Here is a 26,976-nt window from a genome sequence, read left to right as displayed (position 1 = left end):
TTAGCGTCGATGGAATTGGTGATAGCGAGATGATATTTGGCGAGATGAGGCCAAGGATACGTCATAGATTACCTGACATTTGCCTTATGGTTGGGAAAAACCTCGGAAAAAACCCAATCGGGAATCGAACCAGCGTCCGAACGAACTCCGGATCGGCAGGCAAGCGCCTTAGCCGTCTGAGCTACGCCGTTGATCTGACAGCTTAGTTGTGACGTTTTCAGTGAAGTGCAAATTAATTCATAAAAGATTGCGAAGATGGATTTTCAATAGTTCCTATTGCAAAAATTACTGAAAACTGTACTCGGTTTTAAAACTGAAATTGTCGTATATACGAGTATGCACGTGACATTTCGTGAAAGGTTGAGGTACCATATTGTATAACATCTGGAGGTTGGGCATAGGGTTAACAATTCTGCACTGTAAAAATATTTATGTTCAGAAACCCAGCAAGTCTCGGAATGATGGATAACAACAACGACGAACTAGGCAAAGGAAACTGGACTTACGAATTGGTACTTGGCACATCAGAACCCTATATAGGAGCCAATTTCATAGGGAATCCAGATGTTTGAAGACTCAGGAAAAGTTGGGAAGCTGGTATTAAGGAAGACACTGCTATCTTACTCCAGTGTGACAACTGGAAGCTTGCCGCACAAGATAGAATCAGTTGAAGGCAAAAGCTACGGAAGGCCAAGGCTAGAAATTGAGCTGTAATGTCATTGGATGGATGGATTTTGTATCATTATGCGTCACTCCTTACTAAGGAGCGGATTTCTATGACATGTCATATTTTTTCCTTTGGATTGTGTCGAATTTCAGACTGATTTAAACTTGATTACAAACATTCTGAAGAAAATGAAGGGTTTTTATTGGGCATATAAATGCATATTTGGACCGTTTTTAAATTTGTAGCATATTTAGTACGAAACTGCATATTAACGTTATATTTGGGAATAACTGATGCATATTTAGAAATTTTTTAAGTTTTATAACATACAATGGTAAAAATTTGCGTCATAATGTTAAATTTTGCGTGTTTCTTATATTTAATGCATTAATTCAAACCATAACGAGCCAGCTGTGGTAAAATGTAATAGGCCTATGAAAGTTTTTCAGGATAGCTCTAAAATACCTGTATTTTCGCACAAATGCAACGAAAAGACAGTATGTACTGACTGTGGAATGTGCGGTTTCAAGCAGCAGGTAAGCTTCTATTGTTTGTCCATGTGAGCGAAAATATGCTGTACACAACAAAACAGGGTTTCCTTACAATTTTCAAGTGTTCGTAACTTTCTCCTCCCTCTCGGTCACTCCTTGTTTCTTCAGTATCTTTCCAACGTGCTATTCTAAAGACAGACATTTGAAGTAGGCTAATTTGCTTAAATATAACATCCAACTGGCTAGACACTGTATTTTAATCAATGTATAATACCGAGAATTAAAAAAAATCTAATATGTGTTACTGTTAAAGTCATATTTTGAATTTCATTGGTCATATTTTTATGTTTTTTAGGTCATAAATGCATATTCTATTTTCTTAGGTCATAGAAATCCGCCTCCTTTCATTATGATGTGAAGATTACAGAAAGTCTATTCCAAGAGTATAATGAGCAAGTTGTTGTTTTTTTTTCTAATGCCAGGCGTTTGACAGTAAAGTCATTTGACCTCTTGCACTTCAATATTTTTCAAAGATATTGTCATGGTCAGCCACTGAAGCACAGATTTTGAGGTGTTCCAAGTCCATTTCTTGATTGTGAATACGAGACGATGTTTACATGCAAGCTAGTGAACTAGATATCACGTACGTACACAGAAACTGCTTTGGTGCTGTGATGGAATAGTTCAAGAGGAAGAGTGTCTCAGGGTGGAACTTAACCACTGAGCCGTGAATAGCATTGGAATGTAAGCAATACTGCAAGGATGAGTGAGGGCAGTCACTGCTACATCGTGTTATTTTTAACAAACAATAAAGGGTAAAAATTGTGCTTAATTTACCATAAGTTGCGAGCTTTGTAAACAGGTGCTTGCTAGTAGTTGATCAGAAATGGGACAAGTGTTTTTCTGTGCCTTGTAAAAAGGAGTCATTTGTTCTACATAGTAAGGGCAAAGTGCTTGTGAAAATGTTGCCATATGGCCTAAGAATGTCCCACAGAAAGTCAAATTGCGAAATGTATTAAAAAAAAAAAAGAAAAAGAAAAAAAGAAAGAAAGCAACAAAAGGACTTATAGATGTTGTCTCATCTAACAAATTTACTTAATGTAGCTTACTATGTAGCAAAGGATGGAAAGTCATCTAAAGACTTTGTAGATCTGTTGTGTTTAGTAGAAAAACTGAAGGAGAGTGATTTATCACAATATGGCAACGAAAAGCAATAAAGTTTAATTCATTTTTAGCTGAAACTTTAAGACAAGATTTAATTGATGAATTAAGGAAGTATACTTGTATCAGACTTCTGATTGATGGTTCAACAGTTGAACATGCAAATGTGTACATTAGATACTTGAATGGAAATGATGGCTACATCAAGGAGGATTTATTGGATATCACAGAGCTACCAAATTTTACTGATTATTTCACAGCTTTAACCAAGTATTTAGACAAGATTACAGGCCCAAATGAATACAGAGACAAGTGTTACATTATAGGCTTGGGCACTCATGGTGCTGCAAATATGGTAGGGCACAAATCAGGACTGACTATGCAAATGAAAACTCTTTGCCACAAACTTATAAATGTTTACTGCCTTGCACACCACTAGCAATTAGTTTAGTTGGATGTAGGCCTATGTGGTGAACTGGAGTATATAAAACATTTGACTCTGTAATCAAGAATTTTTCAGTCTTATCATGACTCATATAATACTGTATAGGCTATGTTGAGAGAAAAATCAGATCACCTAGGAGAAAAATTCTCAAATTGTTTGGCGGTTAGCCGGCAAAGAGAGAGTTGTAAAGTGATCTGTCAGCCAAGAAAGTGAGTGTAAGAACTCTTCTGAATAATGGAAAGCCATTGTAACCAATCTTGAACTTGTGGTCCATGGAAAAGACAATGATGCTGCTGAAGCTAAGGGTTTTTGCTAAGAAGTTTGAAGCATTTCTTATTCAGCTTCTCCATCTCTTTTTGGACTTTATAGGAAATTGAACCCAGTAAGTATGCCACTACAAAGTGTGGAACTCCTTATTTCATTCCTGAAAGTAAAACTTGAACACTGCCTCAGTTTTAGAAAATTTGGAACTAGTGTTGGACCAGGTGTCAATTTCAGGAATGTGCATCTCACAATTGTTCAGACTGGAGAGCAAGACTATTAGAGAGAACTTAATTAAATATATAAAGTTGTACATCAAAGTTGTAGGACATTTCCATTTGTTTACAAGACATGATTGTCTCATTGAACATCTCAAGAAATTGAAGTTACTAACAATAACAAACTGCTCAGTTTGTAACAAAAATGAAATTTTGAACAAACATCACCTTCTCCTCTGTGATAAACTAAAATGATAATAGGAAGAACAACAACATTGAAGTATTTTATTTGGAAGCTAGAGAAAGATTGATGCAAATCAACTAATCGCTATTCGACAACAACAACAGTTGTACATCACAAAAAGATAGCAATCTGTCTCATTAGGTATGATTTTGAAGATTGTATTGGCCTCCCAAAGAAAAAATTCTTAGTGTGGCATAGAATATCTGTACTGTCTATTGTAATTGGGGCTTTGCCCTGTTATAGACATAAATAAATAAAGAATAAAAAAAATAAAAATACGTTCTTGTTCTTGAACACTAGTAAATAAAAAGGTGGATGTTTATTTAGCAGAGTAGGCAGAATACAAACTTCTGTTTTGCTTAGTGAGTTTCATTCAGATGATGGAGAAGATTCACAATGAAACTTTTGCAACAAGATTCCCGAATTTGCTGCAGATTGTCACATGTTGTGTTGTTCTACCAATAAGCACAGCATAGAGGCTTCAACTGTCACAACAGACTCAAAACAGGATACAGAAACTTGCTGAAGTCTGAGACACAGGATGATCTACTAGGGCTGGATAAAAAGTAATGGCAACAGTTCGATATTTCTGACGTGGCTTTATTCACAGGAGTACAACATTTACGTACCTTCTACATAGTCGCCCTCCTTATTTATCACCTTTTGCCAAATGTTTGGAAGGTGTCGTACACCATCAGCGCGTCCATCTTTGTTGATTTTCCGTATTGACCGCTCTATAGCACGGATAAGTTCATCTCTGGTATTGTACCCAGGTCCCTCGCGGTGCTTCTTTCAATTTGGTGAAAAGATCGTAATCGCATGGACTCATATCGGGTGAGTACGATGGATGTTCCAGAATCTCCCATTGCCAGCGGCGCAAGAGGTCCTGGACAGCAGCAGCGGTGTGACTCCATGCATTATCATGAAGAATGATGGGATTCTGTACCACCAAGTGTCGTCGTTTTCTCCTGAGGGCTGAACGAAGGTGGTGCTGCAGGAACCTGCAGTAGTAGTCCGTGTTTGCTGTCTGCCTTGGAGATACAGCATGGCGCAGTCTTACCCCATCAATGTCATACGCCACAATGAACATCACCTTCACAGCACTTTGTGTAGGGCGCACTTTCTTCGGATGAGAAGAACCTGGATGCTTCCATTCATTTGATTGACGTTTCAAGTTTGGTTGATTCGTATGAGCGAGCCGATGTTTCGTCCATAGCAACGATTCGTCCAAGAAGTCATCTTTCCTTTGGTACCGGTCCAACAAGGCCTGTGCGACTGCATAGTGGTGCCATTGTTAAACCTCGGAAATTTCATGGGGTATTCAACACCCTGTAATTTTGCAGTAACCCAGAATGTCTTGCAGAATGTGGAGCACAGGTTTGTGGCATACTCCGATTTCCGCTGCTAACTCACACGCAGTCCATCGGTGATCAACATCCAACAGGGAAGCAAGGAGTTGAATTGTGTTTCCTCAATGTGGGGTCGTCCTGTACGGAGGTTGTCCTGAACGGCACGCTTTAACCCATCGTGCCACTGTGCGATATGGCAACACTGCATCAGCACATGCTCCATGCAATCCCTGAAAACATTCTTTTGCACTACGACCTCGTGTCACTTCAATTTTGATCCAGGAAGGTTGCTCTAGTTTTGTAAACGTGGTCTTAGGGCGCTCGCACTGTCCCTATGAAAGTCAACGTTCTACACACTGCAGTAGATTGACAGAGTACTGTTGCCGCTGGCTGCACTAACTCAAGTAACAGTCCCTGTTCATGTCCACACAGCTGGCAGCTCTCGAACACACCATCATCACGTTGCCATAACTTTTTATCCAACCTATGTATCAAGAATTTTTATAAATGGGGCCTTCCCTGTCTGAGTTTGATCCAGCTGCTGCAATTTATAAGTGGTAGTTCAGTTCAGGAAGATAGCTCTACAGTAATGCTATTGAAATATTGAATATTCAGTTACTCTTCTATAAAATGTTTGTATGAATATATTGTTAGGCATATAGTCTTGTAAGGTATAATCTTCTGTTTAATGAAACATACCGTATATTTAGGTACAAATTCCTTATATACTTCTAAAATGATGTTCTCTGATAGGCACTAGGTGCTTCATATATGAAGAGCCACTAGAATTGATCACAGATAAAGAAAAATGTAGATAGAGGCGTAATTATCTCTTTCATCATAATTTGGAGTGTAAGACTTTAATTTCTCTTTGTGAATTTGATTTTATTAATTTTCTTAGAGTTTAGATTGTCTCTATTCTTAGTATAGATTTCTGACGTGATATATTAATATGAATTGGTTTTGGATCTACATAAGCTGCCACAGAGTTGTTGTTTTTTAGGAGTATAGAGGCATGGACTCTAAGTTGAGCAAAAGCTAATAGGTTTTGGTATGAAATATAATAAAATCGCATTCTTCAAGTAAATCGAAATGTAAGGGAACAATAATAAAGAATATTGACTAAAGGAGACATTACAAAAAATTAAATTCGTAATTTCAGGTATTTAGGTTGAAATGACACATTTCCTATTGATTACGCCAAGCCGAGCAGACCTCTGTAACGGCTGATACAGTTTTAGATAAATATTTCTCTATTTTGTAATATGTTTGTTTTATACTTAATTTTTAATAATTAAGATTTCTTATTAGTTTAAGTTGAAGTTAAGTTAAGATGAAGTTACAGGAGAATGGAGAAAGTTACACAACGCAGAACTGCACGCATTGTACTCTTCACCTGACATAATTAGGAACATTAAATCCAGACGTTTGAGATGGGCAGGGCATGTAGCACATATGGGCGAATCCAGAAATGCATATAGAGTGTTAGTTGGGAGTCTGGAGGGAAAAAGACCTTTGGGGAGGCCGAGACGTAGATGGGAGGATAATATTAAACTGGATTTGAGGGAGGTGGGATATGATGATAGAGACTGGATTAATCTTGCACAGGATAGGGACCGATGGCGGGCTTATGTGAGGGCGGCAATGAACCTTCGGGTTCCTTAAAAGCCATTTGTAAGTAAGTAAGTATTAGTTTAACCTTTAAATTGGCAGAACTTTATGGCACACACACTAATTTATTAAACTGTGTTGGACTGTAAAGGAAAAAACTAACACATTGTCCATATTATATTTTCGTTTGTTATAAAATATTATAGTATTTTGTGTGTGTGTTTATGTCTAATGCCTACCCACTTCACTTGCGTAATTTGGGTTTTGCATACTGCGGATAGATGGCAGGACCACGTTATGCACGATGTGTATCTGTGAAGAGTTATGTCATGGACTAGGGTGAGTGTATGTGTAAATGTTTGAGTAAATGTAATGTAGGGAATGGGTGAGGATGATGGTGAGGAAGGGAGAAGGGGAAAACTCGGTCCTGGCACATAGCCTACTCCTGTCGAATACCACCAAGGGGGCCGCCAGGCTTAACATCCCCATCCGACAGACGAATCACTATCAACAGTGACATATGCCTTTTCTTCATATGCACTGCGAAGAGATTTGAGATTTAACTCAGGCATTTTGGTCCACAATTTAGTGTTATTTGGAATGTTACAGTATTGAAGTACTCCACTATCTCAAGTATGTTCCTTGATAACTAGTAAAGATATTGGAAACTTTGTGAATAAAGAATTGTTTTTGTAAGAATGAGGTAGTCCTAAACCAAATGTTTAGCTCTATGAAGGTATGAATTTTTATGTATATAAAATATTAAACATTTCAAGTAAACATGCTTACATAATAATCAATACTCTAGAGAAATATAAGTTGTTAGTTGAAACCACTAAAAGTCATTGCTGTATTTATGACATTTTTTAAAGTTGCCAAATGCTCTCCTTAAAACTTTTTATTTTGTGGTTTTGGACTATATTATTCTCACCTCTTCAATTGTTTTTCCGCAAAATTATCAAATTGGATTTTTTACAGCCTCATAATACTTTCTCTAATGAGAACATGGAGACGATCTGTATTTTAATAACGCTGTATTTTTTTGTAGTTTTGGCCGTAATTACGTGCTGACGTATATATTTATAATCGGCCACGAGTTTTTGCTAAGAATTATCTTCTATAATCTCAACGTTGCAGCACAACTTTTGTTAAACCAAGAACATGGAGTAGCCCTGCTGGCACATACCAGTTCTTCACTATGTACTATGTATGTGCACAGAATAATGTCAAGTTAATCGCCAATACACTGGCCATTTCGTCGTCATTGGGGATCGAAATGGATCAGTCAAAACGAAACTAAGTGAAAATGTAAACTGCGATATGTGTGAACGTGTTGTATCATAAGAACATACAATCTGCCGTAAAATAATAAAATAGTGACTACAGTTTTCATCGTATTACGAATAAGAAAGACGTTAACACGAATGCTATTAATTTCGCTGCTTCGAAAGGTGACATGGGACATGAATCTGTACCATCGTCCAAGAACGTGGCATGTATGTATCATTTCTGTGGACGTTTGAAGTTTAAAAATATATAAAAGAGGTCATTGTCAACGTATGCAGGGCTACGAAAGGTGTTAGACATAGGTATAAGTCACGTTGACATGTGCTAGTCTGCCCATGCCACGTTGTCGGCGAATAATAATTAAAACATCGGTGAATCGGCGAGGCTGCCGCGGACGTCGTTGCCAGTCGGTGGCGTATGAAGGCTGAGTGCCAAGTGGTGCGTCCAGAAATAGCCAGGGTGGGCTCCATGGCTGCGTCAGTGGGCGAACTATTTCAGTGGTCGGCAAGCCACCGCTTGAAGATGAGGTCTATCGGCGGGACCGGGGTTCGAAGTTCCGTGCGCAGTCGCGGTTCGTCGTCAACAACGGCTAGCGATCCGCGCGAAAAGGTCAAGGACTGCTGCCGGAAATTGGTAGCGTTTATGTGTACACAAGTCGGTGTCGGCGGCCTCGTGGTCGGCTATGCCATCGTCGGAGCCGTCGGTTTCGTCGCCGTCGAGAAAGACTGGATAAATCCTCAGAACCAGGTCGTGGCGAATCTGCATTCGCGTTGCGCCTATGACATCTGGAACCTGACGACGAGCGACTTCGCGTTCAACGAGACGGCCTGGCGCAACGAGGTCGATAGAGTGCTGAAAGTGTTCCAGAACGGATTCGCGAAAGCGTACAAGGACGGTTACAACGGCAGAACCAACGAAGACTTGTGGACTTTCCCTGCAGCCTTGATGTTCTGCTTGGCAATCTTCACCATGATCGGCTACGGCAATATCGTGCCTCGCACACCGTTGGGCAGAGGCCTCACTGTTCTGTATGCCGTGTTCGGAATCCCTCTTTACGTGTTGTACTTTATGAACATGGGGAAGGTTCTGGCTTCGACGTTCAGGTGGCTATACACACGTTTGTACGAGTGTAGCGAAGAGGGCATAGACGAGGATTCCGAGAATAATTTACCTCCAAGTCCAGCTCCCCGGATTATCGTGCCCTCCACGGCGGGACTGTGGGTCATCGGGGGCTACGTGCTGACGGGAACCATCATGTTCGCCGAGTGGGAGGAGTGGGAATACCTGGACAGCACATACTTCTGCGTGACGAGTCTCTGTAAGATAGGCATCGGCGACTTTGTTCCAGGCGCGAATATTCACAGCAGCGGTAGTCAGACGAAATTGATAATTAACTTCGTGTATCTCCTTATCGGAATGGGTCTCATTGCCATGTGCTTCAATCTGATGAGAGAGGAGATCCGTGTTAAAATGCGCGAATTGAGGGAGGAAATGAAGCAGTGGCTAGAAGATACCCGTGTGCGCATTGTGTCAAAATACCGACGGAAGCGCGGTCATTGATCAATCGATCAGAATTAGAAGAAACGATAATTGGCCAGACGTCTGTGCACGTGACTGTGTTGTATAGTGAGGAGAATTCAAATGCTGTCATGTTTTTGGGTGCAGCGACAAAACAGTTTTGTTCAGAAACTTCTGGCATTTATTCTGCTTTATGAGCCCGAAACGATGTTACAGTGTCCTTGGGACACAAACCTTACCTTTGTATAGTTTCTAGCCCGATGCCAAGCATTACTAAAATCTTCATACTACTGTCATCTATAAATAAACAATGAATAGCTTAGTGTCACGTATTAGTGGAAGACGGAATAGAGCGGGTCTTTGTATGTGAAATACTGTAGGATTCACGGGAAAAAGACCTTTTTATATAAACATAGAGAATAAAATGTTTTACTTGTTATTTGTTTGTATATAATTGTATTTTGTATTTCCTTTTAACAATTTGATTGCGTATTCAGAGAGGGAATTTTTATGTCTGAAGTCGATGCATTATATGTGTCTATTAAGTGACTGGAATTATGATATTACAGTACTTGGTCTTACTGCCATTTCTTGTTGTATCATATGCATATTATTTCGGTTGAAGTTCCTTTTTTTGAACCCCGATTTAGTTATAGTTCAAACAATGCATTACAAAACGAATGTGATTTTTGTTAGCATTTAGATTTCTTCTCCCCTTATATTGTTATAATATTAATTCATAATCATTATTAGTCGTAAAGACTCGCCGTTGTCTCTGAAAGTCGGCCTGGGTAGCGTAGTCGGTGTAGCGCTGGCCTTCTGTGCTTGAGGTTGCAGGTTCGATCCCGGCCCAGGTCGATAGCATTTAAGTGTGTTTAAATGCGACAGGCTCATGTCAGTAGATTTATTGGCATGTAAAAGAACTGCGGGACAAAATTCCGGCACAGTGGCGATGCTGATATAACCTCTGCAGTTGCGAGCGTCGTTAAATAAACCATAATTTTAATTTTGTCTCTGAAATTGAACAAGTCCCTTCTCCAAATTTCCACGGAATTAAAATTGCAATACGAAATACTTAACTTTCCTATTTATTATCACTAACAATTTTTCACGCAGAAAGTATTTGAAGAATCTGAGAATGCGTCTTTCTTAGTATAACAGTTTCACATTATTATTGTAAAAATGAAATTGAAATCTATTATTTGAAAATAATTAGAAACGTTTTTGCACTATTTATTTACGTTATCATTTTTGTGATTTAAATATTTTTCTATATTCAAACGGAAATGTGAATTTTGATAATTTTCATGACGTAAGAACTGCGTTTTGCCGTATTTAGTCTTTCCTCATATATACGGAATTTGTTGTAATCTTTGGTTGCGTTTTATTGTATAGGACCTACGTTTAGCTGAGAAGTACTGAGGTGAAATTTTTACACGAATAACAACAGTAATATATTTGAAGCCATTAAGAATGACGATTTTTCTTAAATTGGCCTCAGTATGAAAGTTGATTCTTAATTATATTGCTGTATATTTCATTTTGAAATATGTTTAAAGTCGAAGAGTTGATCATTCAACACAGCTGGGACTTAAAAATAAATTACGGACGAAATTATATTAATTAGTGATTGGAACCGCGTTTTACTTCGATGAACACTTTATTCGAAATTATTTTGAGTAGAAGTCATGCTGCTTAATGAATTAAGCATTTTAAATAATATTGACCGTCTAATGTCAGTGAGTGAAGTTTATACGAATAATAATAAAGTATGTATAATGTCCGTTTCGGAAAGATGAAGCATTGAAAGTTCACAGTAGTTATTTACCGGTATATACCGGTACTTTATTGCAAAGTCTTTTTATAGTCAAGTTTCAAGAGACCATTGAGAATATGAGGGTGGAGGAAGGAAGGGGAGACTGATAGAAATTAAGTGATAGAACGTGAGATATTAATTATGAATGAGAGTTGTTTCATGTATAGTATTGAAAAAAGGGGGAAAGGAATGCTTCAACTATTGCTATACTTTCGTCCACTTCAAGTTTTCCTACATTTTGTTAGTGCTTGAGTAAGTAATGTAGAATGAAATAGGTTTCTTCTGATTTATTCTTTTCCACTGTTGCTTCTTTGTGTCATATCTTCTCACGAACTTTCAGTGACCTTCGTGGCTCCAAAAGGTTTGTTAAATAACTACCTCAGTGATCAAATTGAATAATTCCTTCTGGTTCGTACCTGTGAGCTTTAAGTGATAATACACTGATCAAAAGATTTTTAGAGGAACACACATAGTGGCATTTTCATATTTTAAAGGTTATTGACGGTAAACATAATTATTAATTTGTTTTTATTTACTTTGTGTTAAATAGTATAATAAAGTTAATAATTTATGTATCAATTTCCGTTTAGACACATAAAGAACTAATCCAAACTGCTTTACAAACATAGATCTAGAATGAAACCTGAAGGCAAGAAAGACTTGGGCCGACCACAACAAAGGTGGCAAGATAACGGACACCTTCAGGAGTTACAACGGAACAGGTCTTAAAAGACTAAAGTGGACCAAGTTCATGATGATGATGATGATGATGATGATGATGATGATGATGAATAATTTCCATGCACTTACCTCTGTTCAATAAAAATATTTATATAATTCATAGTGTTCCTCTAATTTATTTTGAGTAGTGTATTTACATTAAACTATTTATAATATTTTACTGCCTATTTAACGCTTATTTTAGAACTGTTCTTAATTGAGTCCTTGAGTAAAAATAGTGGACCAAGTTCATATTTCAAGAAAGTGGCATCTTTAAGTTAATTTAGTAATGTTTGTATGTATATCATTGACGTTGTGTAAAATAAATCAGATAACGAACTAAAATGCTGTTTTCTTGAAATGTGAAATATGGACATGGTCCACTATTTTACTCAAGGACTCAATTAAGTTCAAGGACTTCTCGAAAATAACAGCTCAAAGATAAATGAATGTGTAAGTTTCAGTGACTTTACTTCTATTGCAAAAGTTATACATTTTACTTTACTTCTATTGTAAAAGTTATACATTTTGAATTGTTATTTAACGTATAGTTCCCCAAAAGAGGAATGAGGCGACTCTTGATCGTCTGAAGTTAAAGTTCTACAGCGCGGTTCACACGATATTGACGTAGCCAGGAAGACATCTGGTCGTGCATCTGTATTTCTATTTTCATCCTACTCCAAAGTACACACCAGTGCAAAATATTATCAGTTGTCTGTCTACTTCTGGTGTAGGTCTCTTTTTAAGTCCTTGATCGTTTACCTTTTATGAAAGTTTTAAATATACCGTGAAACACGAAAGTCATTCGCCAAAGAGGGAGAACAATATTAATTTTGAAATGACATGTATACCTACGGCAAAGACAGCAAGGAACATTGTAAGGATCATGACAAAGACAACAAGGACCACTACAAGGATAAAGATCAGGACCACGGTAACATATTACAAGAAACATGACAAACACCACGACAAAGATTATGATAAATACAACGACATGGACCACGAAAAGGACTATTATACAGATAACACGGACCACGATAAGGACAAAGATCAGCACCATGATAATATACAAGAAATACAACAAACCACGATAAGGATTACGATAAATACCACGACATGGACCACGATAAGGATTACAAGGACCAGGACCATGAAAAGGACTATTAGAAAGGCAAAAAGGACATCAGGACCACGACAGAGATATCAACGACCTTCATAAGGACCACGAAAAAGACGAAGATATGAACCACAAGGACCACAATAAGAATCACGACATAAACCACGGTAAGGAAAACGATAAGGATCACAACATGGACCACGACAAGAAGTACGATAAGGACTACGACAGAGACCACGGTAAGGATCATGACATGAAACAAGCTTCAAAATAAGAATCACAATAAGGACCTCAATGTGGACCATGATAAGGATCACATCAAGGACCACAATAAGGTTCGCGACAAGGACTACGATAAAGATCACAACATGGACCACCATAAGGATCACAAGGACCAGGATAAGGATCACGGCGTGAACCGCGACAAGCACTATGACAAGGGTCACGATAAGGACTCCGACATGGGCCACGATAAGGATCACACATATGGACCGCAATTAACACCACGACAAAGATCACGATAAGGATCACGAGATGGACAACGACAAACAAGGATCACAGTAGCAATCATGATATGGATCACGATAAGGACTTCGAAATTTACCAAGCTAAGGACCATGGCAAAAACAAGAAATACCACTATAAAGATCATAACAAGGACAAGTGGAACAATGAACAAACATTATAGTGGTAACAGGCATTATGATAAGGACCATGGAGAAAACAACAAGGACCGCTCTAACGGCTACGGTAAAGACAAGGATCACGACATGGACCATGATAAGCATCACGATAAGGACCACGACATGGAGAATAGTATGTACCACAATAAGGATCACATCAAGGACCACGAAAGAACTATGATAAGAACCATGAAAGGATCAAAGATAACAGGGACCACGACAAGGATAGCGATATCGTCCCATTCTTTTTTGGGGGAACTGTACCAAATGTCTAGATTTTAATTGGATGTATAAGAGCTATAGTCTAATTGCCATACTTGCATAGTAAAATTGATCGAGGTTTTTACATTATATTAACTGGTTGTAAACAGATTTGAATGTAAGCCGTAACCTAGCTTATAGCGCATGTTTCGTAATAGAATTATTTGTGGTTTGAAAAACGGTACTTTGTATGGACACATTTGAAAGTGAAAGTGAGTAAAAGTATTGTTCATTTGAGTTTTGTTTAATTTTAAATAGATTAAGTACGTTGTTTCTCTCCATGACTCTATATCCGTTCTTAGAAAAATTAATACTAGCTACTTTCATATAAAGCGGAAGTACCTACGTTACCAAGAAACTTGCTGCAACTCCGTCTTCATGCATTAAAAATCATACTGCATTTACCGAGATTCGAATCTAGTTTTAGTACTGCACTACTCAACTGTTCAGGTAGTACGTTGCAATGGTGAGAAATGTATTAAATAAAAACATGTTAAATTGTATGTGTAAGATATTTCTCCAAAGACGAGTAGGCCTACTACCTTTATTCTTGTTCGTTGAAATCAAATTATTGTTCCTCTCTACTGTAAACGTGTCGAAAGTGTAGGTCGTTTTGATATCTTAAGTTGCCGTTGGTGCACCATAGGAGGTAGATGTATGTTGCAGAATGCTTGTGGTGGTGATCAAGAGAGTCATTAGTACTCGTAGATTTTTGGAAGAGGAGGCAGCAGTACTTCATAAAATCTCTTTCCAAGCAGATAAGAACTATAGTCGCATCGCTGTTATTTCCGGCATGACTCCTCGTCTTTGCTTACGCCTTAGGAAGTGACGGCTCTATAAAGTCTAGGTAGGTAGTATCGTTCGCCATTTTTGTTCTTTCGTTGCCGAACTACCAGACGACGAATCTATGTCACACCGTTAAACATTATGTCGTAGCTCCTATGATAGATGATACAATCAAACGCACGTAGGCTAATTGAGCAAATAATTGAGTGGCAAATAACGTCCTCGCGTGCTTTCTGCGAACAACGAGAGAGCCAAAATGGCGGGCGATTATATTAAGTATTTATCAACCCTTAGGAAGTGCATAACGTCATCAGAAGCGAATCACAAGACGCATGACTTGCAATGTGATTGGCTGCCGGAAATAAGAGTGACGTGACTATAACTACCGATATCTACTAACTTGCCAACCTCGCCAAGCAGATAAAAATTTTTAATAGAATTGACTATCCTAGCTGAAAAATGAAAGTGGTGTTTTTTACAACAGCTGTAAGGCCAGCTCACGCAAAGTGAGATCTGGTCATCTACCCTTGCCGATATACTGTCTTCCTCCGACGAGTTTAGCGCTGGGGCCTGAGGTATTCTTGCCATCGGTGCGGGGGGGTTGCAGGTAGATTCTTTTGTCGCTACAGCCAAGCCGAGCGGAGTGGGAAGTATTAATCGTCCAAAAATATGCAGTCTTCAGTTTGTAGTAGTGTGTGGATATTTCATATACATATTGTTTACCTAAGCCTATATGGTTTTGTTTTTAATATATTAAATATATTGTTGCAATTTTTGCTCAAACATCTTCCTGATGTTAGCTATGTTAATATTATATGAATTACTCATATTAACTATTTCATCGTTACAAGTCATTTTTAAGAAAACATGCCGTGGAAAAATTGTTGACTTTATTCTATTGGAATTTTAGAATATGTGTGATTAGTATCCTGAAAAACAGATTCCTATAATGTCATGCGAAAATCATTTGTTGGTGATATCTTAAAATGCAAATCAAGTAGTTTTACTTCTCGAGTTCAGCAGTACAGTATATTTAAATTGATTACTTTACAAATTTAATTCAGTTCTACTAGTCATTAAATTTTATAGTATGATTCTTCTTTTCATTTATATTATTGTAGTTGTATTATGATTTTTCTTTTTATTTATTTTATTGTATTTGTATTTCTGGTGGTGTGATGGCCTTAACTTCGCCAGAATAAATAAGTAAATAATAAATAAATAAAAATTTCTACAATACTTTCCTTCTCTGAACACATAAGTACGAATGGTTGTATCTCTATCTCGCCAAAAATACGTTAGAAAACTAATAGGCATACTGCTCTCGTAAATTGGGCGAATGTTTTCAGTGTGATTGTGCTTCCTTCCAGACTGCCGCTGTCACTGTTCCCTTCCTCTCCAGTACCGCGCTAGACTAGTCGGAACCGCATTCCTCTCAGCACTAAACTCCTCAGAGGATGACAGTAGTAACTTTCACAAGTACAGTCGCGTACAGTACTGTACAATCGCGTCGAGAAAAACGGCAGTATTGTATGTTATTTATTTCAAAATTTATATTGCCAACCGCGGATCTCTGATATATGTTGGCGGATCCCCAGGGATCCATCTGCGGAGCACACTTTGGGAACCACTGTTGTAACACACACGGAGTCAAGATACCAGTATATTCCGACGGAATTTCAGAGGCTTCCTTTACAGGAAGTGAGGAGTGTCTTCCAAAAATGTTGAGAGCGTTAAAAAGATTAGATTTTCATAATTTTCAAATGCTGTCCCTCGCATCCTCTATTTTTTAAGTAAAGAACTAGCTACTGCTTCCGCCATGCTCGTCACAAAAATCACTTGACACTTATTCTTAGCCATCGGTGTAATTCAGGCGGCAGGCCCGCTTGCCTGCTGATTCGGAGCTGCGGTCGGGCGTGGTTCAATTCCCGTTGGGCTGATTACCTGTTTTTTTTTTCGAGGTTTTCCCCAATTGTAAGGCGAATTTCAGATAATCGCCTGGCGAATCCTCATCCTCATCTCGCAATCAATTTTAAAGTCTCTAAATAACCTAGTAGTTGATATACCGACGAAGAAAATACTTGTTCTTAGTTTACTGCACCTGACATATTCAAATCCTGACCAGAAATATCGTGTTAGTGGTGACCAGGGTGCGAATTAACGGGAGGGATGAGAGGGTGGGATTTTCCCCTGTTGGAAAGTTATCCCCTCTCATAAATTCATATTAACATCCATGCCAAGGATAACTTCTATCTCCCTCACAAAATATAATTTTATTGTTTTAATACGAATATACTTTATAAAGTATAAAGTAAGCAAAGAAAATAATATTGATGTATTATCATCACGTGCAAGCTGGCAACAATCAATAACTTAGGAATTACACATCTTATCTCTTAAGCCTGCTCATGGATATAATTATTATTATGATCAAGATGCAAGACAAGCAACTCAGTGCGATCAAGCGTTGAGTCATATCAAATGAGGATAATAATTTATGTATGATACTGTATTCACTATCTAGGATTCTATCCCCTTATCAGAATTCGTACTCTGGTGGTGACTATCCTCTAAGGGGTGTTATGGGTAGTTTACAGGTTTCAACTGCGAGGAAATGTTGCCCTCGTTAAATGAATAAATTTGTTCTCGATCGTGGGTCATAGTTTTGAGTGTTATCTTTCGTATTTGTCTCGCCACAGTGACATCAGAATGTTATAGAAGAGAGCGAAATTCTTAATCGCTATCACTCAAAGTGTAATGCTCAGTTTCAAGTCAGTTTTATTTTTTGCAAGTTGTTGTTGTTTAGTCAACTGTTCGAAGACAGGTCTGAACCTCACAAGTGATACCAAGAAGGCACCACTTACGAGGCAACTAGGCCAAGAGATAATGGAGTAGGGTGGCCAGTTCCTTTCCCTTTCCATTGCATACATCTCCGACTAGCTACATATTACACTAGTCAGACTTCATATGCATACAAACAATTGTTCTTCCTCTGGTACATATCAGCCAGAACCTCAATCAGAGAACTTTTGGCAAGTAATAATAAAAAATAAAAGTTTCGTGTAATGAGTGTACACAGTCCTAATTGCTGCTCCCTCCAATCCTTGCAGAAGATTGACATATACAATATAGTATATTTACAAATGTTTGACTCCGATCAAAATAAATAAAATAAAGACGTCATGTTGTGGAATTCGGAATAATTCGAGGTTTTCAAATTGCGGTCGTAATTGGTTTAATTACATTGTTTACGTAAATGAAGATCACTGCAGTGTTAATGATGATGATTATTATAATAGTGATGATAATATTATTACTACCTATGATTATTTTATGCTTACATCTAATTTTACTTCATAAGGTAAGAGGGTTGCAAACATCAGTATAATTACTTGTGCCACAATGAAACTATGGTCACATGTTCACTAACGCAAAGATTATTTCCCCTTTCAGGTGAGCGTTTTTTTAATATGCTGCCTATAGGCCTTTTTTATTGACTGAAAGCCGCATTTAGTGATAATATCGCACATTGGCACATTTATTTAGTTTAACTATCAAAACTATAAACATAAATTTGAAACGAGTCTTACCATTTCCTATGAAAACTTACAAACACTGCCACAGCAAGGCGTCACTAGTAGTACGTGCACGGTGCCTATAATACACGTCAGTAGAAGCAGAAACTCATCTATAGTCAATGGCCTACCGATGTACCCAAAGATTCTACTACGCACGCGATGTGGCCATGTATTTATGTATGTATGTATCCAATACCTATGCATTTCACTTAACGTGATTCGGGTTCCACATATTGCGGATAGATGGCAGGACTGTGGCTCATTTTCTAGTTGCACACCACTTCAGTGGGCCACACTGTACATGATGTGTATCTGTGGAGAGTTATGTCATGTACTAGGGTGAGAGTATGTGTAAATGTTCGTGTAAGTGTACTGTATGGAATGAGTGATGATGAAGATGAGGAAGGGAGAAGGGGAAACCCAGTGTTGGTACATAGCCTACTCCTGTTGAATAGCACAAAGGGGGCCGCCAGGCTTAACGTCTCTTTTCAACGGACGAATTACTATCAACACTGACATATGCTTTCTCTTCATATGCACTGCGGAGAGATTTGGGATTTAACCCAGGCCTATTGGTGCACAATCTAGTGATTATAAGTTGTGCACCGTCATCTCTCCTAGTCCCGAGATAGAAATTTTACATGAAAATTTCTGACACCCCTCCCCCTCCCCCCCGGATTGAAATTGGGCTGGCTAGTCTGAAGGCAGACATGCTACCATAGAGCTAACTTTGCGGTTGTGGCCAGGGCCGCCGAGAAGGGGGGGCAAAGGGGGCAAGTGCATATGGGCCCGTGAGCAATAAGGGCCTGTCAATTTAAGTGAGTCTGATTACTTTTTATTATCACAAATAATTATTCACAGAGACATACGGGTACTATGTTACATGAATCTGACATATTAACCATCAATAGTAGAATTAATACAAATTACCACTTCATTATGTAAATGTTTAACTTTTATATAATAGAATATCGGTTTCCCATGTTAACAATCATCGACACGACACTTGAGGGCTCTGGGATTTGCCTGAAATATGTTCCCGTCGCTTGTACCAAACACGTTCAATTGGCTTGTCCTCTTAACTACCAACCCCTGCAGGCCCACTGCAATATCCTAGTGGACTCTCCCAAATCCAAGCCGGAGGATTACGTTTCCTTTTCAGTAGGGCATACATAGTATGTTTCGTCTTTTCGTTGTCGTTTTTTTTAATAAATTCTGTTCATTAGTATTACCAATGGACAAGTAGAAGCATAAGTCGGGAGCTGAGAAACCCAAGAAGAGACAAACAAATTGGAAGATATTAAGAAAGGGAGAAGAACTTTGAAGTTGGTGTGAAATTGAGCAACCTTGGAAAACTAAAAAGTAGCAGACAAATTGTCATTGAATGTGTTGTTCGAAAAGAAGAACCTTTCCAAAAACTGTATTACAGTATTTTCAAAACTCAAGGATGGAGAATGTGTTCCCAGAGACTGGCTAGTGTGGAGTGAAACAACTGAGGGAAAATAGTGCAGTGACTGATTTGTTTCACCCCACACTAACCAGTCTATGGGAACACATTCTTCATTCTTGAGTTTTGAAAATAATACTGGAAAGGCTCTTGTTCTGTCTTGTTATTTATTTTTTTATTTTAGTTGGTTATTTAACGACACTGTATCAACTACTAGGTTATTTAGAGTCGATGAGATTGGTGATAGCGAGATGGTATTTGGCGAGATGAGGTCGAGGATTCGCGATAGATTACCTGGCATTCACCTTACGATTGGGAAAAACCTCGGAAAAAACCCTACCAGGTAATCAGCCCAAGTGGGGATCGAACCCGTGCCCAAGCACAACTTCAGACTGGCAGGCAAGAGCCTTAACCAACTGAACCACGCCGGTGGCTCCGTCACTTAGAAGGTTATTAGACAGGTTGGGGGTACTTTTTCGAACAACACATTCAATGACACAATTTGTCTGCCACTTTTTAGTTTTCCAAGGTCGCATGTTACTTGCCATGACTCTAGAGTTAGGAACTGGTGTGTGTAAATTTGTTTCACTTGCACATATTAACACATCATTTTTACTATTGTTTGCTTGTTCTGATTCAATACTACTGTTATCAGAATTTTTTTCTAAACAGCCACAACAATCAGTATTCACCTCTAAGCATGAACTGTCTTCATTTTTGACAACCTGAACAGATGGGCTTGAGACTGGTTTATTTTCTGCACCTACACAAGCAATGCTCATTTTCACATCAACTTCAAACAAAATGAAGGAAATAAAAATGTATTCAGAGTAACAATGTGTCAAGAAAGACTGAGTAACCTTGGACCCCTTAGTCTGGAGAGCGATCTTACTAAATCTTTAAATTTTGATGATATAATTGATGATTTTGCTACAGTGTGATTTTGCATCAATGAAGTCAAGGAGAGTTGTTTGTTGATGTTAACCTGGAAGTCAGAAATTACAGCTGTTTAAGAATAGTGTTTTATGAAAACGAAATGAAACAAACGACAACGAAAAGACGAAAGTTTCGTCACGAAACATACTATGTAGGCCCTACTGAAAAAGAAGAGTAATATATTGTACTAATATGGATTCGTATCTGTGTATGGGGTTATCTTTTAGTTATTTTGCAAATAATTATTATCGTCAGAATAATTGGTAACTTGTCATTTTTAAGTTTTTTTTTTTTCAACGGGGCCCGAGCACAAAATTGCACAGGGGCCCATAAATCCTGTTGGCGGCCCTGGTCGTGGCCATAGATGTTAAAGCGTGTATAAATAAATGCATAAAAGTGCCACACAAAGCACTTCATGTTATGGTAGCCTGAATGTTTTTTTAATATAAAGAATATTAATGAATCTTTTTCCAGATGTGGACTGAATCATTTGGTGACCCACCGCGTCAGAATAAAACGACTGAATGATTAGAGTAAGAACGTGGAAACAACACTTCACCTGTTTTGTTTCTTTTTTCCATTGTTGGACACAAGAAGGTACCAGTAAGTTGGTAAGTTTCACGTAATAAATTACTTTGTTATAAAACTGTCATCAGCAATATTAATTTTTTGTTTAGATACTTACTGTATATACCCATTGTGTTTTGATCCTATCATTTGACAATGTTGACTGGCACTTCTCGCGAATGTATACAATTTGTTTTAGACTTCTTAAAAATGTTATTAAAGGCACTTTCTAATCACGCTTATTAGGTTTACACAGAATGTACTAATTAATTTATGAGGATAATATTGTGTAAAGAAAGGTTGTGCTGTGACTTTAGGTCTTAGAGAAATTGGATAAGAATTTAACAACTAAAGTGGGACCAATCAGTGTTGATTTATGAGTTTGCTGAGTGCGTGATTCGCCAACATGTGCAACTCATAAACAATCAACTTTAGCATTAGCTTTACTCTGCGTTTCTATAGCAACCCTCTTATACTAGTAAATGCAATCTCTTGATTTTTGCAGCATTTCAATTTTTTTATTTTGCTTTTCTGCTTTCCTAAGTGCAATATGTTTCTCAAGAAGAAAACACTTGAGCTGCCTGCGTAGTAATAAAAACTATATTTACTCTGTTCTATATAATTTCTCAGTGAATTGTGTGTTAAATTTTCCTGTATAATATATATTTAAGTTTTTCTTCAATTATAATGTAAACAATATAATGCAATTGAGACGTTTACAATAATATATTATGATACAAGGTTGGGAAGAATTTTTTACAAAATTAAGGAAAAGAAATTTTGTAATGCACTTCACAAATGTGTATTGTACAACAATTTTTTGCATGATCATATTTTTAAAATTGCAAATACTGTACAATATATTTTGCATTGAAAATTTAGAGCAAAATTATTTCAAAGCCTTTGCAAAACTGCGCTGTAATGGTAACTACATAACAATAACTGCACTGTAATGAGTCTATTTCAGTATAGTTTTATGTTATGAAGAATGGTTTCCCTAGCAACAAGTTTCTAATGTTGCCTTTGTTTGTGTTTATATGAGGCTTGTATGGAATTTAAACTTAGAAGAGCTTGTTGAAACAAACGACGATGAAATGAAATGAAATAGCCCAATATGTCCCATGAAGGGCAAAGGCCTCCTACCCTTGGGTAGGGTTAGCTCAGTTTTCCTAACTTGGCGAGCTATTCCATGTTAGGTTCAGTGCTGTTCGTTAGGTATAATGTTGTTTGACACTACACTTTTCACTGTTCACTATTAAACTTCCCTCAAACAATGACGCTTGCATGTTGCTGTTCTAGTCGTTGCTCAGTTGTCTGCCTAGTGACTTCCACTCTTCTCTGTCCCTTGCTATCCATGACCATTGGTGCCCTGCGTGATCTTTGAAGATGTCCTCCCATCTGCGTCTTGGTCTGCCTTGCGTCCTTTGCCCAATCTGTGTGTCCCAAACAGTACTTTTGTAGGTCCATCTGTTGTCTTGTAGTCTGGCAATGTGTCCTCCCCACTTCCATTTGCTTTGTGTGGCTGTTTGTGCGACGTCTGTTGTCTGTGCTAGTTGTTGGATTGTGGTGTTTGGTATCCTGTCTCGCAGGGATATTCCTAAGATTTTGTGCTGTATTTTTCGTTGACATATTTGAAGTTTGTTCTTTTGCTGTGATCTTAGCGACCATGTTTGACATCCATATAATAGCACAGGATACACACGTTTCTAGGGTGTGAAATTTTATTTTCCGGCTTATCTTTCTGTCTAGGAGTATGAACTTGAGGCCCCAGAACGCTTTCCAGGCTAGGGAGATTCTCCGTCTCAGCTCCTTTTCTATTTTGTCTTGAAATGAAATCAGTTGCCCCAGATATGTATATTCGTTCACATATGCTAGTGTCTCTCCATCTATTAGTGTGGCTGTTTGGGGACCATTTGACATTAGTTTGGTTTTTGTTTTGTTTAGTGTGAGACCGGCTTTTTTGCTTTGTTCATGTAGTTATTCGAGAATTGTTTGTAATTCTGGAGTTTTACTGAATAGGACCACATCATCAGCGAATCGTAAGTTTGTTAGATAGCTTCCGTTTATGTTGATACCCCAGTCTTGGTTCCAGTTCAGTTTCTGGAATATATGTTCCATCATGCTCGTAAACAACTTGGGTGATATTGGGTCCCCTTGACGAACTCCCCTTTCCAGCTTGAATGGCTTTCCTTCTATTTCAGTTTTGACTTTGGCGCGGCTTTGGTTGTAGATCCTTTGTAATATTCGCACATATTTTGCTTCAATTACTTGTGTTGTTAGTGCTTGTACTATGCCTGAATGTTCCACAGAATCAAAGGCTTTACTATAGTCAATAAAGGCAAGATAAATGTTCATGTTGAATTCTTCTGCTTTCTCGATCAATTGATTTATCGTTTGTAGGTGGTCTACTGTGCTGAACCCTCTGCGAAAGCCTGCCTGTTCTGGTGGTTGTTTTTCATCCAACACTTTTGTCAATCTTCTGGTAATTATTTTCGTGAACAGTTTGTATAAGTTCGACATAAGGCTTATAGGCCTGTAGTTATTTATGTCATCCCTAGTACCTTTTTTGTGGAGTAATATTATCGTGCTTGTGTTCCATTGGTCTGGGATATCCTCTGACTCCAGGATTTTGGTGAATAGATGGGAGATTATGGGTGTAATGTGTGGTTCTGCTATTTTTAATACTTCGTTTTGTATCCCGTCCTCCCCCGACATTTTTCCTTTTTTCAGTTCATTGATGGCAGTTTGTACTTCACTATGCAGGATAGGTAGGATTTGTGTGTTTGAGGGGTCATACCCTTGCGCGTTGTTTTTGGGTATGGTTGTTGCTTAGAGGAGTTTGTAGAATTCCGTAGCTGCATTCAAACGACGATAATCGATAAAAATAATAATACAAACGCACGTCTTATAATGTCAGTGTAAAATTAACGACATGAAACTATATTAGCATAAAAAGAAAATAAAGAAATAGTTAACTGTAAGAGCAGTGGCGGCAACTCTGAATGTTCTTAGCACTCTAGCACATTACTAACATTAATTGAAGCTCCACTGTACTATTTGACGATGAAAAGATCGACCTCTTCACATAGCAGTTAGTGTTATTGAGGCACTTATGTAGCAGGGAACAAGTTTCTTTTTGTGTATCCTCTTTACATAATGTGGCCTCCTATGATGATAGCTACTTCTGCACTGCATCTTTGAGGTCATTCAGCCAGGAACAGATGAAAATCATTCGGCTTCAAATCCGTGATATATGAAGGACTATCCATTTGTTTCCATCTAATTGTAAAACATTTGAACATCCGAACCAATTTCCTATACTTGACATCAATTGTCATTTCTCACCATACATTTCAAATGTATGGCGATAAATGTCATATGGCCGTCTATTCATAGCTTTCAAAAAACGAATTATAGATTACATTTCACTTCGGTAAGTCATTCAATTGTCTTCAAATTGTTTAACGCACAGACAACATAACACGATTTTCATCAAATATGATCTTTGGCATGCGAGTGCTCCTTTTTTCTATTCCTTGGTCATTGCTATCCTCCTTTTGAGTTCCTGGCAGCAGCTTATGTAGTAGTACACCCTAAGTATTTGATGCTGTCCACTTGTTCTTGAAACATTTTACATTGGCTGCATACATGTTTACTGAATTGTAATTCTACAACTTTATAACAAAATGTGAATGTCAGAAGTTTGCTCTTTTGTTGCTATGTGAACAAATGTATTTGTGATTGTGTCTGATGTTATTTTTGGTGTATTGTGTTAATTAAATTAGAGATAGTTCTTATTTTGAGATGCAATTTTGAAAATATTTCGACAATGGTTTTAATTTTTAGGGGAGGATGCTGGGCACACCCCCTCCAGCCTGTCCTGTCCGTTTGTGCGGTGTTACTGGTTATGATGGACGTATTAATGATGTAGTATACTGCCACCCTGCAGTGAGGGCAGAACAAGATATGGCAGTTGTGTTCTTTGGAGGTGATGTGCAGGTTTGTAATGAGAGGGTTTATTCAGATTGATGTTTCCAACTCTACTATTCCTAATTATTAGAAAATCAATAGGTGAAGAACTACATACATTTTCTAATAATTATTTAACATCAATAATTATTAATACACCCTTATTGCTAAAAAGTGGTGCTGCTCCCTTCCAAGTCTTTAAATAAAAAGGATAAGAAGATAAATATAAGAGTTACTGCATAACAAATTTCGTTGTACCCTAAGGCTTAAAATAACGTAATGTCACTTTTTTTTCAACTTTCTAAAAATATCGTTAGTTTAAGGTTAATGCACTTTAGTTAATATCTCTTATTGTTAGCCTTCAGAAACGCAAATTACGTGATCTGTAAGATTGATTATGTGGGTGGGTGGGTGGGTGGATGGATGGATGGACAGACGGACGGATGGATGGATGGACAGATGGATGGGTGAGCGGGTGGATGGATGGATATTAAGGTCACTTTCACAAGAAACAAATATATAATATTGCAAGTTGATTTTATGCAAACAGGATAGTCAGATTAATTTGATTCACTTAAGCCAGTGTTATTCACTCAAAGTAATAAGGAAGGATGTTTGTATCGGTGCATTTAGCAAAAGAGTTCATTTTGACTGTGCCTTTGAACGAAGCCAGAATACATGGGCGTGCTCTATGACCAGCTGAAAGACTCTGTGTCTTTGTCTTTGAAAGTCCTGGGCATTTTATATGCATCTGTCCAGTCAGTCAGATGCATTTGAAATAACATTTTTGGAAATTTAGTGTAAAATTGTGCACAGGGAACAAATTGCTAGACACAAACATACCCTTCATAAAGCATCCTTTGTCATTTTATGTTCTGTGAAAAAATCGATAATACATTTTTTTCCAGACTAAATGTGTAAATGGTACCGTATAATTTGAAAACGAAAGCTTCCAACATTATGTATTATATTTATTTATTTATTTATTCTGGTGGAGTTAAGGCCAGCAGTGATTTAATTACATATTTTCCAAGAGTTTGTTTTGATATTTTGTGTTTATTTTTTCTTAGTTAAGACAGTTCCTACTTCTTTTTTTATGATTCGAATTGTTACAGTACTGTAACTTAGCCCATGTTCATTTAACTTTTTACTGAAATTGAACCCTAAGAATATGATCTGTAAGTGTTCGTGAAACTTCTTGAATCATTCTGTATTGCATTACATGAATGCATCAGGTCAAAGAAAAATACTTCTACCCATATAAATAATGGCTCGGATTTGAGGTTGGGTAATAATAGACTAGTATTTTGAAGTAACATATTTGAATTAAATCCGTGAATCTGCGATCTTTTCCATCATTAAAAATAGTTTACTTCTTGGTGTTAACATTTAGTGTTAACTGCATTTCCAGTATAAATATAATTTCTGCAGTGCTTGGGAAAAGTGGTGTAAGTCAGTTTCCACAAACATTTTTTATTAATTTATTGACAACTTACGGAACATCTGCTCGCTTGGGAAAAGAGATAAGTATTTTTCCCATTACAATAATTAATACAGAAAAAAATCAAATCGACATAAACCAGTGTGAAGACAGTTTTTTTCCTTCTCCTGTAAAATTAAAATTTTTGACTTGTGCCACTTTTCCCGAGCACTACAGATTTGTACTTTGTTAACAGTTCTCAAAGCCAGATATACTTCTTACATTCTAGCAACTGTATTAGTGCTTTCCTTGTTAGTACGTTCTTGAGGGTTGAGTTGCTACCCACATTAGAAAGGTGTTAAATAAGGTGCTTGTATGGAAGGAGAAAATTTCGTTGAGTGTTACAAATTTATATAATGTAAGC

The 26,976-nt window shown here is 37.7% G+C and overlaps 2 protein-coding genes across 5 annotated transcripts in view; both read left to right on the top strand.

The window, feature by feature from the left end:
* The window catches only part of LOC138712371 (mitochondrial protein C2orf69 homolog), a 64,656-nt gene that overhangs the window by 1,038 nt on the left and 36,642 nt on the right, over positions 1-26,976 (top strand). For all 4 annotated transcript variants that reach the window (XR_011335700.1, XM_069844049.1, XM_069844048.1 and 1 more), the window contains exons 2-3: positions 21,071-21,207; positions 25,010-25,162. Coding sequence is in view for 3 of the 4 variants with exons in the window: in XM_069844049.1 (XP_069700150.1) it covers positions 21,121-21,207; positions 25,010-25,162 (240 nt within the window). In the remaining variant the exon portion in view is untranslated. The remainder of the gene's footprint in view (positions 1-21,070; positions 21,208-25,009; positions 25,163-26,976) is intronic.
* LOC138712372 (two pore potassium channel protein sup-9) lies at positions 8,053-14,083 on the top strand. Its single transcript, XM_069844050.1, has one exon. The coding sequence runs from the start codon at positions 8,152-8,154 to the stop codon at positions 9,292-9,294; it is 1,143 nt and encodes a 380-aa protein (XP_069700151.1). The 5' UTR covers positions 8,053-8,151; the 3' UTR covers positions 9,295-14,083.

This window comes from Periplaneta americana, chromosome 13 (genome assembly GCF_040183065.1).
Source record: "Periplaneta americana isolate PAMFEO1 chromosome 13, P.americana_PAMFEO1_priV1, whole genome shotgun sequence".
NCBI lineage: Eukaryota > Metazoa > Arthropoda > Insecta > Blattodea > Blattidae > Periplaneta > Periplaneta americana.
This window is presented reverse-complemented; position numbering and strand designations above follow the sequence as displayed.